This window comes from Cyanistes caeruleus, chromosome Z, assembly GCF_971803275.1.
Source record: "Cyanistes caeruleus chromosome Z, bCyaCae1.hap1.1, whole genome shotgun sequence".
NCBI lineage: Eukaryota > Metazoa > Chordata > Aves > Passeriformes > Paridae > Cyanistes > Cyanistes caeruleus.
Genome location: NC_141732.1, coordinates 69,603,553 through 69,620,979, shown reverse-complemented (window position 1 = coordinate 69,620,979; position 17,427 = coordinate 69,603,553). Strand labels below are relative to the sequence as shown.

The following is a 17,427-nucleotide window of genomic DNA, read 5'->3' as shown; positions in this document are numbered from 1 at the left end:
AAAGACTAGAGGCAGGAAGCAGTGCTTTGCAGACTTGATTTTTCCTATATTTTAACAGCAAAATTGTCTTCTTTCATTTTGGTTTTGATTTTTTTTTTTGGTTTTTTTTTTGGTTTTGGTTTTTTTTTTACTTGACTCATAGTTTCTTATAATTTGAAAATGCATTTGCCTCTTTATTTGCTTACTTCCACAATTCCAGAGAGTTGAAAGATAACCTTGGCAGTGATGATCCAGAGGGAGATATACCAGTCTTGCTGCAGGCTATTCTGGCAAGGAATCCTAATGTTTTCAGGGAGAAAAGCATGCAAAACAGATACGGGGTACAAAGCGGTAAGGATTTTTGATTATCTATTGATTAATTTTATGTTGTTCTATAAATCTAGGGACTGATACTAACCACAAATATATGTGGAGCACAACTGTTGTATTTGTACTTTACCTTGTGTTTGATAGTGATTTAAAGCTATGTACATCTTCTAACAGCAATTGTATAGTAAAAAGAAGGAAAATAAAAGCTACTAGGTATTTTTCTAAAAAAAAATTCATTTCACATAAAAGTTTAATCTCTAGGATAAGTAACTGGATTTCATTTTGAAACCAATTTTATTTTGAACTTTTTATGCCTAGGTTCATATATTTGTCTTGGTGAATAATTGAAGATGAAAATATATGCATCAATCTTACTGAAAATCTATATAATTATACTGTATCATTGCAGTGAGAGTTCTTAATTGTTCTGGAGTATGGAATAAGTTGCATTGAGGCATCCTTAGCAGCTCCTCCCTGTCATTCCTCATGTTAGCAATCTTGTGATGTCCTACAGCTCTAAGTTATTTATGAATTTTGGGAAACTAAAACCTTATGCATCTTTCCAAAAATGTCAATTACTTCAATAATATTTTTACATTTACACAAGAACTCAAGTGCACTTTTGCCTGTAAAAGGATGAAACTTCACACGTGCACTTTTAATAAGAATATATATCTAACTGAAAAATCACCTGTTGTTGAGCCATCTTAGCTTAAGCATGTATGCTGCTGTAATACAGTTTAGTTGTACAATAATTTTTATGCAGCCTTGAGTTATGATTCTGTGAAGTGCATTCTTTGTCATTTGGTAGGAATGCTTAAATGGATTTACATAGATAGCTTTATACAAGAAGAAAAATTGTAATAAGACTGGGACTATACGTAAGGAATCTCATTCCAGTAATTATTCTACTAGGATGGTGTTTTCTCAGTGCTGGGTAGTAATATGACAACAATATGAAAAATTATAAAAAGATACTGTAGTGCTGATGGCCACAGACTCATTTCACATCCGTTTTAGACCCAGTATTTGGGGCTTGTTTTTACTTCTTTCTCTTTTTCTCTACTTTGCATCATCATCACATATACAGAATGATAAGTGGGGAAACTTTGTAAAACATGTTTTTTTGTTGTTGGGGCATGTTTAGTTTTGTTTTGTTTTTTTCCTTTCTTTTTTTCTTTTTACATTGCCTGGTCTAGGCCTTCCATGTCTTGCCCCTGCTGTCCACAACAGAGATAGAGAAGTGAGAGCTATCTGTCATAGATTAAGTTAATTATGAGATTTTCAAAAATTGCATTAGGAAATTAACTATATGTTTTCTATTATTATTTTCATCCAGAAACGACCACATGTGTGATTCAAAGCATGTTTTAAATTAGGGAGAAGAAAACAGATATATTTTTTTAAGTCCTTAAAAAGAGCACTCTGTTCTTTAAGCACTAAATTGATACTTTGTCTGTACAGTTCATGCTGATGTGGTTACATTATGTCAGCTTTCTGTACAGGAATGTTAAGATTAGTTTGTCTGAAATATTGTACCTAGCTGCCTTGAGAGTGGCAGTGAGAGGTGAGGGGGCCGTAGGCATGCTGGGTGCTCCTTCCAGCATTAAAAAATCCCTGGGGTTTCATGTTCACTTGCCTCTATGTGAGGCAACCAGTATCAATTTAAACAAACTTAGTAAAAGTTGAGGAGTCCACATCTGTTACTCCAGACACTGAAATGTACTCTGTATTGAGCTGTGAGTATATCTTTTTTCAGCACAACACAGGACTTCAACTCTGTTCAGGGCCAGTATTAGTGTGCTCAAGTACATGGAATGCAGCATTTACCACCTACCTAGTAATGGCTTAATTCCTGTGGGATTATCACTGTCTCTGCTGGAGAAAGTGGAGGAGAAAAGATGATGACAGGGAAGGTTTCTGAAACTAGTTTTGCATGTGTGATATTGCAGTAATTGAAATTGCTGATAGCAACTGTAGGATTTACATAAATCTCCCAACAATTTCATATTGTGACTTTTAACTGTCTAAAATACTTGTACTGTTTAATGAGCTCCTTCCTAAAGCTATAGATCACTTGCTGTGGCTTCCCAAGACAGTGTGTACTCATGAGTTCTGACACTTTTTTAGCTGTAAAAAAAAATAATTCTGTCGCTAAAATAACTCCAAATTCATTTACATTTTGTGTTTCTGTGACACATTGTCATGTACTTGTTAGGAAATTCTTTATTCCTATACTGAGGAGAAGAAAAAAAGATTCCTCTAAATTCCCCTTCATAATGATGTGAGTCAGAATAGAATAGAATAGAATAGAATAGAATAGAATAGAATAGAATAGAATAGAATAGAATAGAATAGAATAGAATAGAATAGAATAGAATATTTCAGTTGGAAGGGACCTACCACAATCATCTAACCCAGCTTCCTAACAACTTCAGGGCTGACTGAAAGTTCAGTCAAATTAAGGGCAGTGTCCAAATGCCTCTTCAATTAGTTAGTTTCAAGAACATTGATACATGTGGATTGCCAGCTGATTCAACGCCTGAACTTCCAACACATGTCTGTGGTTATCTACTAGCTGTGGGAGCCACATTTGGGATATTGGTTCTGCTTTGCAATTGAAATACTCCAGCACCTTCTTCTTTGATAACATTCTCTCTACTCTTAGTGGAGGTGAGATAGACAGCTTTTGTCTCTGGTTAGAAAGAAACCACTAAATATTATTGGAGAAGTGAGAATATCTTGCAGTATACAACCTAGGATAACTGATTACTATACTTAGTTCAACAACTGAAGATAAGTTTTCTTTGCTCTTCTGACTTGTGAATCTGCCAAATATTTTGCTTATTGGCACAACAAGTATTGTACACACCAGCCTGGGGTGCAGAATGTATGTCCTTGTTTAAAATGTTTCTCTTTACTAGTCGATTTTGACTTAGGAAGCTCTATGGAAGAGATGAAGAAACTGCTGTTAATATTTGTAACTGAATTAACACAACTTTAGGGAACACTTTTTTATGTCATAATGTAAAATAGGCATCATACATGGATTCAGTAATTTCTAATTTTTTTAACTGTGTGGGTAGATGATTTTAATGTCATTAAAGCTCATAATCTCGTTGTATATAATAAATTCTGAAATGAGATACTTCATTGATTGAAAAGGAAATGCATGTAAAGTAATTCTGCTATCTGTTTTTTAATAGGGATGATGATGTCACAGTTTAATATTTCTCAGAATTCCATGCGTGGTAGTCCTGCATCTTCCAATTATCAACAAACCACTATCTCACATAGCCCTTCCAGGTAATACTTTCTTTAAAGTGGGGTGGGAGGGGAGTGAACTGCAAGCTCTTCCTACACTGACAGCCAAATTTTGTTGCAAATATGTAAGTGGAAGGTGATCAGTGTCACAACAAATTTTGCATGTGTCTGACAGCAGGGTAATTTTCTTCATACACAAACATCTTTCTGTCAGCAAACTAATCCCTGTATTCTAAGGATTCATCATGAATTCTCCTCTCTCTCACTCCATCCTGTAATTTTGCCAAACTTTCTTTCCCACCTGAAGAGTCCCTCTGCCTCCTGTTACCCTCTGGTTGTCTTCCATCTGTGTCAGAGACTGAGACTGGTGGCAAGAGGATAGGACAGAATAGGCTGGTGTGTTCCAGTTTGTCCCAATACTGGTTTAGTAGAATGGTGGGAAAGAAGATTAGTAAAAGCATGGAGTACTACTGTAACAGTTATGCAAAAGGCTTCTTGCAGAATGATAGGCCCAGTAGTTTGGCCAATCTTCCAGCAGAATCCTTGTCAGATTTCTGGTTTTTAAAAGTTTTTGTGTGTTTGCCAATAGCATTTACCTATAATTTAGGCTTTTATTAATATAGTAAAGTACTCTGGACTAGGAGAGAGAGTTCTGCTTGTAGTTTCAACCCAGGTACTGGGCTTTAACAGGTCCCATCTTTAGTTATCATTATAATAAACTGATTTCAGGTTTCACTTCAAGTTACTGCAACTGGTAAATTATATGTTCTGTATCTTCACAACAATGAATGCACTTTTTAACTTTTATATCTAAAAGTGATATCTAAAAAGTTTGTTTGAGCTCTGAATATTACAATGAATAGTAAAAATATTTCTTGAAATCCTTGCAAAATCCTTATGTTAAGTACTTTGATGTTTCCTTCTATGGAAGCTTATCTTCATGGAGTTCCTGTTTAGAACTGAGGGTTGTGAAAGCTTGTAATGTACTTTCTGATGCATTTATTTAGTTATTTTAATTTTGAGAAGCTCATATAAGAATGTAATTAATAATGTGCATGTATTATTGTCACAATTCAGTGTTATTTTTATGGCTTCCTATCTGTAGAAAGACTCTAAGGCAAAGCCAGTGAAAGTTGTAGTCAGTGGACTTGGGTCAGGTCCTACCTAACTGCCTGTAACATTCCTGACGTCTTGTACACCTGTATTATGGCGGTGTAGTTCTGTTAGATGAAGTTATTTGGAACCTTTGTGGAAAGTAAAGAAAAAGTAAATGTCTCCTTGTTAATCCTAGTGACTGAGTTGATTGAAACCTTTGCTGTCACTTTCATTCAAACTTCTGAGTTTACTTTTAGAACCCGGTTTAACTTTTGGAAATTGCAGATGTAATTTCCATACATATTTGTGTCATTGTTTTCTTTCCCTAGGTGGAGGTCTTATGAATGCTTTTCTGACTCTTAAGTAATGTTTGCAGTTAGGAAAGTATAGATAGCTTAAAACATTGCTTTTGAGGGAACTTTTCAATTGTATTGGGGGCTTTTTATCTTAAAGAAATTCTCATGTTCTGATGGTATAATTTCTAGAAGAAATAATGAATTTGTCCGTATTTCCTATTCCAAATTTTAAAAACTTTTTTTTTCAATTTTATTTTCTTTTTAGCCGGTTTGTGCCACCACAGACAAGCTCTGGTAACAGATTTTTGGCACAACAGAACAGTCCAGTGCCTAGTCCATATGCTCCTCAAAGCCCTGCAGGATACATGCCGTACTCACATCCTCCAAGTTACACAGCTCATCCTCAAATGCAGCAAGGTAAGTCTGTGATGTTTATTTTATTCTCCTATTTCATGTCAGCTTTCTTTCATGTGCACATTTGATGGGGTTTTAATTTCTTTGAAGGAGTCACATGCTTATTACTAATCTTTGAGGCAGGTATATTTAAGCTTTGCTTTTTTGGCTGCAAAGAGTGGTGGTATCTACTTTGTTTTTAAAAAATTAAATAGAAGAAGAAAAGGTAAAACACATTCATGTTGCAGTGCTCCCCTATTTATGTCCAGTTTGCATTGTTGCCCTGTATATGTGACAGTAAAAAATTCTGAACATCCCAAAAGTTGTATTTGTTAGCTGTGAGCATCACTTACACACACTAGGAAATACCTCATTTCTGCCAATGGAAAGTTAAGTTTTCTTAATTTTAGATTAACTAAAGTTACCTTTAGAGATTCTTTAGCCTTACTGGCCCTTTTTAATGTCAGATTAATTCTAAGTTAGCTAGAATTATGCTCAAGGTATGCAGTAAGTGGCAAAGATGACCCTCAGAAAAAATGTATTTCTTTGTTCTTCCCTTGTCCAAAAACAGTCCTGTACACATGATTAATATTAAGGTAGCTAGGGCATTTCTTTGTTGGTAAGTAGAATTCTATTGGTTTCTTCCAAATAGTGTTTTCTTGAAGTTTGACATTGTGCTTAGAATATATATATACAGCTGTTTTATATGTAATGTTACATGTCTCATGAATACCTTAGAAGTTCATACCACACTAAGGTAGTGAATTCAAGTTATATAGAAGTTAATGAAGTTCTCTGTAATCAGTAAGGAAGCTACTGACTAATTAGAATAGATATGGAGAGAAATTTGGCTAATATGTACTTGGAATTAAGATTTTTAAATCCTTTTGAAAAGTCTTAGATAATGCATTTTTAATCATATTTGTGGCAAGTTGGATTCTTGTTCAGATTCTAGATCTTTTGCATCCAATGCTTTAATGTCCACCATTAAGAGTGTTTTCTTTGAATCTTTTTAAGTTCATGACTGGGAGACTGTATCAATGTAGTTACTCTTGCTCTTTTTATATTTCAGCTTCCGTATCCAGTCCCATTGTCACAGCTGGGATGAGGAATCTCCATGAAAATAAAGTTTCAAGTCAGTTGTCTGGAAATTCAGCTAATCATCATGCTGATAATTCTAGACATGGCTCAAATGAAGACTACCTACAGATGGTGCACAGACTTAGTAGTGATGTATGTTACCTTAATCAATTTATTATGATAAAGCAGATATTTACTATGATAAAGCAAGTATGTGTTTAACTGCATTAGAAGTCAGATATTTTATGATGCTGTTGATGGATAAAACCACTGAAAATAGATTTCAATTTCCAGGTGTAGACTCGTTTAAAAATGGATAGACTATGAAAACATAGTACATCATCATTGGCTGGTCTAATTGGAGAAATGCTAGACATAAAAAGTAGTAAATGTTGTAAACTTGCACTTCTATCCTCTTGTGAACTTTCTTAGTGGCACATATGTGTCACCTGTGTTTTATTTGTAATTACGCCTTTTAAAGCTGATTTTAGAAGTTATAATGCAGAAAACAATTTGAAGAATTTTGATTAACGTTTTGCATCTCTGTATGAATAATAATTAAAATGTTGCAGCCTTTTCTACTTTGGAGAATATCTTTATGAATGAATATTTTAAGAATCATAAAACTCAAGAACTTAAATTAATTTTATTCATTTTAGGATTTTATTAATTTAAAAAAGTTAGTAAATCATATATCTCTGAAACACAGAATCAGCAAGTATACCTTTGAAGACTCACTACACAGTCACTCAATTTAAGGACATTTTTTTTTTTTGTAAACTTGAGAGGATTCCTAGAATATAATTCATCATTTGGTGAAGCTCCATACTAAAAAAGTGTAAATGCACATTTCTGAAAATTTGTCAGCTGTAGTAGGAATGGCATCTCTGCCTGAAATGTTGTATACCTAGTTAGGCTGTTTAGTTAATTTAGTAAAAGTTGTCTTTGCCTGTGTCTTTGACAATCATGGTTAAAGATTTTCTCCTGACCTAATAAAGCATACCTGATAAGAAGTTACTAAGTTTATTTTTCAATATGGGTGTGTTTTTGAGATTTATTACAAGTCAAAGAAAAGTCAGTCTGGGGAAAAAAAATCAGTTCCATAATTTCAGTTCAGTAGCTAAATTAGTAACTCAGTAGGATATGAGTTCAGTTTCACTTAAAATAGCATAATATACTTTTGAGAAGGAGTTCATTTTATTGTGCTAGTCTGAATACTAAACTCCTTTGCCCATGAGAATATCCTCAGAAGGCAACAACTCTTTTTGCAAGCACTCTTGCAAAACATAAGTGTAAGTAACCCCACATTGTAAGTTTAGGGTTACTGTGCTGTAAATGGAAAGAAAAAAATCTAATGTAGATGTGTGATAAGTGCCCATAGGTGGTAAAATTGATGAAATCTGATTTCTTATGGAGTGATGTTCTTTGATTTGTAATCATCTTAAGTGCATAAAATTCAAGCTCTTTCCTTTTCCTTTAGCATTATCATCTACCCCTTCACAAGGCATAGCTTATAAATGGCCCACTGGTCATATGGTTACACATGTGAAATTTGGCTGTTTGGCCATTGTCAGAGGCCAAATGGCTGTGTGATTTTCCATCTATGCAGATGAAAATCCCCCTGAAATACCAATTTAGTGTTCTGTCTCTGTGTTTAGTGTCTGTACTGGATGCTGATTTCTTTCATGCAGACATGTAAAAACATTATAATTAAACCTTCTAATATTCTATTAATCGGGTTTATCGGTCAAAAGGTAAAAAATCATTTATCAGACATAAAATTGAGATTTAAAAGAAAAAAAAAAAAAAGAAAAGGCTATTTGAAAAAATTGTCTGTATCAAGATACTTCAACAAGGGCCACATTAGAATGTTAACTACTGAAATAGCCGATTTAATTAGGAAACATGAAATAACTATAGAATTTCTTTGGAGACTTCATTCATTTGTATCGCCGTACCTTTTGGAAGAGTGACATTTTTAGAATTTGTTTGTAATTGTAGAAATAGTCTCTTCATAGATTCAGAATTTCCTAGTGTAATGGGGTAGCTTTTCCTTTCCCCAAACATTCTCATGTTTGTAAAAAACAGTAGTTGAAGTGGGAAATACCGTTCTAAAGTTGAAGTTAGGGCATTGCTTGAATGAGTAGTCGTCACCAGCAGAGGGCTCCGCAAAAGTATTGGTAAACCCCATGTAAAGCACTGAATGGAAATTGGAATAGTGCGTTTCATATTTTATATAACAGTGTGGGGGTAAAAAATGCACATTCCTTTAGCAATTTACATTGCTAAAGATAGAGCATGGACATAATTACATTGCAATTAGGATTATATTATGAAAAATTCTGTCAGAAATTATTAATTGCTTTGGAACGGGTTGGAGAAATGCTTCATGTTGCTATTAAGTCTTTTTTTCCATTTAACTCTTACAAGCTAAAATCACTCCAGCTTTGCTTTAAAAAAAACATGTAAAACATACACAAAGCTTTATTTTTCTATGCCTGTTTTGGTTATAGATTCTTCTTAGGTCTGATTGGAGAACTGCATACATTATAGCCTAATAGCAATCTAAATTACAAAGATTTTAATGTGACTTTTTTTCTAGTATTTTTTTTGTATGCTTTTTTGTCCAATCCATTTTATCCATTTATGTACTAATTCTAGTTTTTATTTTAACAGATGTTTATGTTTATGTGTTAACTTTTTTTATTATTCTTACTTTAGGATGGCGATCCTTCAATAAGGAATGCTGCATCTTTTTCTTTGAGGTCACCACAGTCAGTCTGCTCTCCAGCTGGAAGTGATGGAGCCCTTAAAGGTAGTCTAGAAGTCATATATATATCAATTTATTTTTTTCCTGTTTTAAATAACAGCAAATTTAAAGAGGTTTCTAGTTATTCCTCCTGACTTATGTATTTAAATAGTACTAGAGACTATGGTATTATGTTTTGGATGCAAAATTACTTTGAGCCCTGATCCAGAAGAAATTTCTATTGGTCTGAAAATTAACTAATCATCCTTCCAAATAAAGCTTAAATTTATGGAGGACAGAAGGATTTAAAATCCTTTCCAAACCGAGAATTAAATTCTTTATAAGAATTCAGTTGCTTTACATAAGAACAGTTTTAAAGGCAGCATTACGAGTATTGAACCCTTAACCAGCTCAAAAGTGATTTAATATGCAACACTTGTCTTAATTACATTAATGAAATTATAAAAATGTGAAAATAAATGAGCTCAGTACACATAGCATAAATGAAGCCTGAAAACCTTAGCTGTGGAGAGGTATAGGGTGAACTGTCTGTCATTTGAGAGGAAATAGAAAAAAATCTGCTCAAAATAATTCTTTATACTAAAATCCACTTGGTAAGACAGGGGTTGGGACATATTCTTGTTAATTTTCTTTTGCAGTGATTGCACATTTACATAATTGAAAAATTAAACAGTGCTTTCTTCTCAAAAATAAAAGTCTTGTTGGGTGATCAGTTTAGGCAGAGAAGAGAAGAGAACAGAAGATGGTGGAGGTTACAAAAAAGGTGAAGGTATTATGCAGCCTGGATAAGAGACATATTTGTCAGGGGTGGACCTCAGGGCAGCTTTTCCATGCCTATGAGGAGATTATCAGGAAGATCTTTTCATCTTTATGGAGGAAGGATGAAATACAGTGGACTTAAATTTAAGTAAGAGGTTCAGACTAGATCTAAGGAAAAACCTTTTCCACTAGGACAGTCAAGCAGTGGGCAAGGATCCCCATAGAATCTGTGAGTTTCCTGTCCTTGGGGGTTTTCAGGATCAGGTTGGATAAAACCTGACATATTGTGTCCCTGCCTTATCCTGCTTTGAGCATGAGGATGAACTAAACAACTCCTGAGGTCCCTTCCTCAGGGAGGAATTATTATTATCAGGGAACTGAATTATCTTAAGGTTCAGGTGGCAAGTGACAAGTATGTGTATAGGACACCAGGAGCTTCAGTATTTCAGGAGCTCTTACTCTAAAGGACTTATAGTAAGACTTGTGTAAATGTGGTTATTTTTCACTCTTTGTCAAGCTTATAAGTTTAACAAGGTTGTGGATCTAAGTTAACCCATTCAGGTATGTGATTACCACTCAGTCAGACAATATCTGGATTTATTTTTTTTTTTTAAGTTACTGCTGTTTCAGTTGGCTGTCTCAGAACACAGAATTGAAGGGATATTTTTTCAGAAAACAAACTGATTGTATAGTTCAGATTGTAACATTTCAGCATTAGCATTAAAGTGCAAGAAGAGCTTCCTGATTTATTTATCTCTGTGTTAACTTTACTTTTCCCTTTGATAAATTGCACAAGTGAAATACTGCTGCTAGTGGTGTTACCATTTTGCCCTCTTTGAGACATTAATGAACCCTGACGCAGAGAACCAGTTCTTAATGCACCATCTAGTATTTTAGAAATGTACGGAAGAGGTGTAAGTAATTTCAGTGTTATTAAGAACATGGGATCCCCTACAGGGAATATTTGGCCTATGATTTGTAGCAAAAGTTGGGGTGAATACAACAAGTATTTATGCTGAGCTTTTTGTTGCTCTCTTATTAGTCCCTGAAAGTTTGGTTGGCAGGTCACAAACCTTGATAAAGAAAATGAGCAAAATACTTAACATTTGTCTGGAAAGACAAAATGAATGGCAAAAGGTGTAACCAGTCATATCAGAGAGAGATCTCAGGAACATTGTTATAGTGTCTGAGCTTTCTTATAGAACACAGAGATTTGAGGCATTTACCAAAGGTTATAGGACTTCCGGAGAAATGGAGATCATGATTGAACGGTTTGGAGTTACCTTCACACTCTATGTAGTTGTCTGACAGAATCTTAATGAGGGAGAAATTTTTTTTGCAGCACAGGCAAATATTTGAGAGATGGCAGGACTTATATCTGTGTTTTGGGGTGTTACTTCATCAGTGGAGTAAAATTTCACTGTTTTTGTTCACTTCTGCTTCACTAAATGTACAAGAGCAGATGAGGTTTAATCCCCAAAATTTTTTTGTTTTAGCTATGCAACATCATAATGCCTCTGTTTTTGTGCTGTCATCTGTTCCCACATCCACTTGTTAAAAATTCATTCTGTGAATAGAGTATGGATTATCATGGAGTGTTTTCTTCTTGTTAACCTCATAAAATAACCTCTGGATTCAATTATTGAAGACTGATTACTCATCAGAATATTTTATCCATTTGTTCTACTTTCCTACTGTTATGGAACCTCACATTTTATTTTAATTCTTAATTTTTTCTTGAGGAAACTTCTAAAAAGTTGGATAAAGGAAAGCCTTTCACAGTGTTTTAGTCCATTGCTACAAAGAGCATTTCATTGCTACAAATGGTTCATTTCATTCACAGTCCTGTTTCCATACAGTTTCCTAAATAGTTAGGAAAATATCTGTAAGCAACAACTCTTATGTAATTTGGCACTCTTTTCCACAAATCAGTTGTATTCCCTCCAGAAATTGCTAATTAATATTTGATTATTTTCTGAATAACTTGCAAAGTTCACGTCTATCTTCTTAGGTTTTCACAGAATTTCTCCAGACAGACTGCACTACATTTAGTCTCTGAATATAGAAGAGATAACAAGAAGTATTAGGAAACTTCTCAAATCTATCGTGTAGACTTCAGTGTTTTCTCTTCAGTGCTACTTGTGAAGAAAAAATATCATCATCCCTTCTCTCTTTCAAAAGAAGGGTAGAAGAAATTTATTCAAGGATTTTTTTCTAATAGCACCAAAATAAGCATTTGTTCTTGTTTCTTCCTTCAAGTCTTAATTTTTTATGTAAGGAGGTTCTGAATACATACATTCTCAGCCGAAGCTGAGTTTTTCATGGGGCATTTCAAACTCTGGGTAGAGCATTGGGACTCTTCCCTGAAAACTGTTGAAAGAGGATATGGAGAGTGAATACAATCTGGCCGTACAAACTTCTGAAATGTATGTTCTTTATCTGTCACATATGCGATCCCTTTAAGTTTGAATTTTAAGTTGAGTTAGTGCTCTTTAAAAATAAGTGTCATTGTTGTCTGCTAATCTAAATAAGTAACATCTTATTTATATCTAATGCAAAATTTGGGAAGCTTTCCAGAGGAAGATTCTAGGATTTTAGAAAAAGCTGCAGGAAAGGACTTGAAGACTTGTCATCCTTTTACACTCATGTTGGCTGAGCTGTAGCAATACTGCTCTCAGTAACTTCCATATATTTTAAAATGTCAGTAACAGAGTTTACTTGAGTTTACCATAGAAGTTATTAAAATTCTTTGTGCTAGAAAACTCCTAATGCTTAATCTGAATAATTTTTGTTGCAGTTAGTCATGATGCTTTTTGACTTCTTTCCAACGGACAAAGAAAAACAGATCACATCCCTTTTTTTATATCAGACGTTTACATATCAAAGAACATTTTTATGTCTTGCACTAATCTAATCTACAAACTGAACAGCACAGTTTCTCTTACCTTTACGTAAATCATCATTTCTGAGCTTCCAATTGTCTTTGATGTTTTTAACTGACTTCTAATTGATCTACATATGTCTTGATGTTCAACTGTTCTAAGACATAGATACATCTCCATTTGAAGATTTAGTATGAGTAGTCAGGAAAATACTGGAGGCTACTTTGTGTGACACTACTGTTGTATATGTAAGTATAGCTGCCCTTTGCTGATAACTTAGATTTATATTGCAATTTTTTTTAAACATTCTTCTGTCTTTCTATAGATCTTGTCTATCTGCCTCTTATGGTTTGCAATTCACAGATAAATAAGAAGTTTATGCTTCTTGCAACTGAACTTCTTTTGTTTCAGAAAGTTACTCAAATTAGTCAAGAAAACTTCTGATTCTATTTTTAAAAGCAGGGATTGGCCTCTCAAAGACTTAAAACAAAAGTAGTAATGATATTTAGATTAATAAAATAATCTCTAATTCTGTTACATGAGAAGATATTAAAGACAAATATTTTAAACTATTATTCTTACAACAGTGCTCTGGAAAGCTGCACTTCTTCACATGCACTCACTTCGTTATTATTAAGAAGACTTGTATTTGAGTGAACATAGTTTCACAGTACAGTTTACAGTAATCAACATATTTTTGTGTAGATTACACTAGATTAAAACTCTTCAGCTTGTTAGTGAAATTATTATGAGAAGTTAGTTATATAAAAAGCCATGCTAGAATCCAGATATAGCACTCAACTCTCTTAAAGATTTGATGATACTCATTCTTAAAAAGTTCCTTTTGGAGTGCCATTTATTCGTTATCTCAGTTCTTCCACAAATATTGTTCTAGTGTTTACTTAAAGCATACAGACTATGTGTTATACTCTGGGTAGGCCTTTTCTATCCTTTTGAAGGGACTGTTTTTCCCTTTTTGAGTCTACTGAAAGCACAAATTCTCAGTGATTATTACCAGTTTTGGGACTGGTTTAGCTAGAGTTCCTGGGTGAATTTGTTTGATCCCATTTTCATGAAAACTTTCTTTTTATGTGAAGGTGATAAATAAGATCATGTTAAGGAAAAAAAAAAAATACTCACTTCATTTACACATTTTAACTGCAGTCTCTTAAAATCTGTTTGTAAAGGTTTTGTAACCACAAGGTTCCTAGCTTTTCCAAAAGTCAAATGTCATTGTGAATACAATATGAATGTGCTGGTTCTCTTCTCCTTCTCCAGCTTCTGCCGTTAAAAACTTGTTTACAGTGTAATTACTCATATGTGGAATCTTAATTATTCACAGGTAGCACATATAAATTTCTTAAAGCCTTTCTTTCCAAAGGCTTTTCAGTAAAATGTCTGGAATGTTGTGTCTAGGCTTATACACCAATTTGGTGTATAAATTTGGTACCTATTTAAATCATATTCCAGGGGTGTGGAAGATCACTTTCCTATGAATTTAAAAAAATATAGCACTTGGACATTCTTGAAATTTCTCTCCAGTGTGCTATGAACCAAGTGTTAAGCATTAATATTCATTTGTTCTCTAAAAGTTTTTCCAGCTTTCATGTTTAGGGAATGATACTTCTGGCAAAAGAGTGTATAGGATGGATGAAAGGCTTTAACATCTGAGACCCTTTGCCTGCAAGGGAATTAAAGGAATATGAGGATAATGTTTCATGTGACCCTTTGGAATTTGTTATTGTAAATTGGAAAGATAATTCTTTTAATACTGAAAAATATGTGAGTCCTAACTTCCTGAGAACCTTAGTAATGGCTTTTTAACCATGTGGATCACAGCAGAGAGTATGATCAGTGGTGTGACTTTGCTGCATCATCTTTGAAAGACAAGTGATGTGAAAAGGCTTAGAGATGATCAGAGGAAGTGTAACAAATACTTATAGAGGGTGTGAGTATTGTGGTGTGATTAGCAAGTCGAGACAAAACCTTAAGATCAAGATGTCAGCGATATGTGGACAGAAGCTTCTTTGTTTGCTATCCAAGTTAGTGATACTGAGCAACTAGACCTAGGGTAAACAAACCAGCAATGGATTCAAAACTTTACATTTTAAAGAAGGCTAAATCTCTGTCAGTGCAAGTAAATTATTTTTAGAGTTGATTGCATTATTATATAGGATTTGATAAGATACCAGTCAAGAATTATAGAAAAAAAGATGTTTGCAAATTGCTATAGGAGTTGATAAAACTTCTTCCATACTGAGTGCCATCTACCACTAGAACCGATGGAAGAACTAAGAAATGTAGAGAATCCAGCCCATGGATTAGCATGGGTGGTCAGAATGACTGTTGCTGAAAGACTAGAGAGGTATTGTTGATGGTTGTGTTTGTCCTCTGTAGAGACCTCATTTCCTCAGGTGGTACCTGCTTCTCAGCTATGTTTGATATTACCTGGTTGACTATATTTGCTGTTTGGTAATAATACAGTGACCTTTCTGAATCAGTGAGACCCTCCTTTTATCGCAGAAGTTGTACATACTCATTCTATATAAAGAGAGCGTGCACAAAGTTCTTTTAATAATACTGTCGATGGAAAATCAACTACAGAAAGTCAGATTCATTTTTCTCCTGAATTACTGCCCAGCCCTAGATTTAGACTCAAAAGTTGTGTACATATTTCTCTGTTCTGAAATAAGAAATCTAGTTTTTTCCTAAAGATAGTTTCCGAAGATTTGTATATTATTTACTGCATTGACAGCATTTTGCAAAACAAACCTTATCAAACTTGGAATCTCAACTGGTTCAGCAAATTCATCATAACTGTCTGTGTATTCTTGAAGCTTTGGGGTTTTTTTTTCTGTTCTCCAGTCTTGGTAAATATATTTATTCTCAGACATATAATGGCCCAATAGCAAATAATTAATATAAATAGCTTTCTCCCATAGCAAATATTGCAGACTGACTCCACCATTAATAGACAAAACCCTCTCTGTGTAATGGGTGTAGTTTTCATAGAATTTTTAAGGTTGGAAAAGATGTCCAAGATCATCTGTTCCAGCCTTTAAAGGAAAACCATCATGTCAGCTGAGCCCTCACACTAAGTGCCACATCAAGTCATTTCTTGAACACCTCCAGGAACAGTGACTCCATCACCTCCCTGGGAAGTCATTCCAATGCTTACCCATCCTTTCTGTGAATAAATTTTTCCTGAGGTCCAATCTGAACCTCTACAGTTTGAGGCCATTTCCTCTAGTTGCCTGGGAGCAACCTACCTGGACATAATCTCCTTTCAGGTGGTTGTAGAGAGTGATAAGGTCTCCCCTGAACCTACTCTTGCCCAGGATAAACACTCCCAGCTCCCTCAGCTGCTTCTTGCTGGACTTGTGCTCCAGTTCTGCTCCCCTTCTGTGGTCATGCTCCAGTATCTCAGTGTCTTTCTTGCAGTGAGGGGCCCAGAACTGAACAAAGCATTCAGGATGTGTTTTCACCTGTGCCCAGTACAGGGAGACAATCACTGCCCTGGTCATGCTGGTCATACTATTGCTGATATAGGCCAGATGCTTTTGGCTTTCTTGACCACCTGGGTACACTTCTTGCTTTTGTCTGAAGTCTCAATATTGAACGGTATGTGCTGTGTTCATTGTGTGATATCTGCTAAGGTATCTGGTAGGGCGAAACTGTTCAAAAATGGTTCATAATTTTCAGTTTCTTTTCACCACACCTCCATACATAGGCATTGTAGCTTCTGAGACTGCATGTTGTCGGTGGCTTAACCATCATTAACCATCTCAGAAATATGTGAAGTTATGCTGGAACATGTTTTTTTGAAATGCAGCTTGTAGGCCTTACTATCAAAACATTTCAAGAATTTCCTTTAGAAGGAAGGTACTTTCAAATACTTATTCGTAGTGCTGCCTAGGAGAGGCAAAACTTTACTTTTGTTTCTTCATTTACTGGATTCTAAGACTGTTCAATTGAATGCAGTGAAATCCTTCTGGCCTCCTCAAATCTATTCAAAGATAAAAAGAACCACTTTATCTGCTTCTGCAGCCTTACTTTTCAACATGAGAAATGCCAAATTAATACCAAATCATATCTTTTCATATTTATCTAGAAGGTTAGAACAAGGGAGAACCATATCTGTTCTCTGTGTGTAGAAGTATAACTGAAAAATAGTAAGAGTTGCATTGTTGCAACTCTAGAAGTATTACTATAAGAGATAATTCAAGTTTAAGATGTAATATCTCTTCGGAAAGTTCTGAGTTTCCTCTACTATTTATAGAAATATCCTCCAGCTTGTACTTCCTGAGTGATAGTCATTGCCATAAAAGAAATTAGTAATCAAGGATTCCCGATACACATTACATTTAATCTTATAAGTTACCCAAAGAAGTGGTACTTGTGGGGAAGAGCATGACAAGAATAGGAATCTGGTGAAAAGCAAGGGAGATATTTTCTTTGGGTGTAGTGGGAACTTTGGTACTGGTACTGGTTGGCTGAGTGTGGTATCTGATTTGAGGAAGGCAAGTAGACTAGTAGAATAGTTAGAAAATTGGGATGAGTCAAAACAGGCCTTCCCAAA

General features: G+C 34.7%; 1 protein-coding gene across 13 annotated transcripts in view; it reads left to right on the top strand.

Annotated features, from left to right (window-relative positions):
- NIPBL (NIPBL cohesin loading factor) overlaps positions 1-17,427 on the top strand; it is a 154,820-nt gene that overhangs the window by 64,685 nt on the left and 72,708 nt on the right. For all 13 annotated transcript variants that reach the window (XM_086867654.1, XM_086867657.1, XM_023944133.2 and 10 more), the window contains 5 exons: positions 200-330; positions 3,516-3,615; positions 5,230-5,381; positions 6,430-6,590; positions 9,159-9,252. In XM_086867654.1, the coding sequence (XP_086723780.1) occupies positions 200-330; positions 3,516-3,615; positions 5,230-5,381; positions 6,430-6,590; positions 9,159-9,252 (638 nt within the window). The remainder of the gene's footprint in view (positions 1-199; positions 331-3,515; positions 3,616-5,229; positions 5,382-6,429; positions 6,591-9,158; positions 9,253-17,427) is intronic.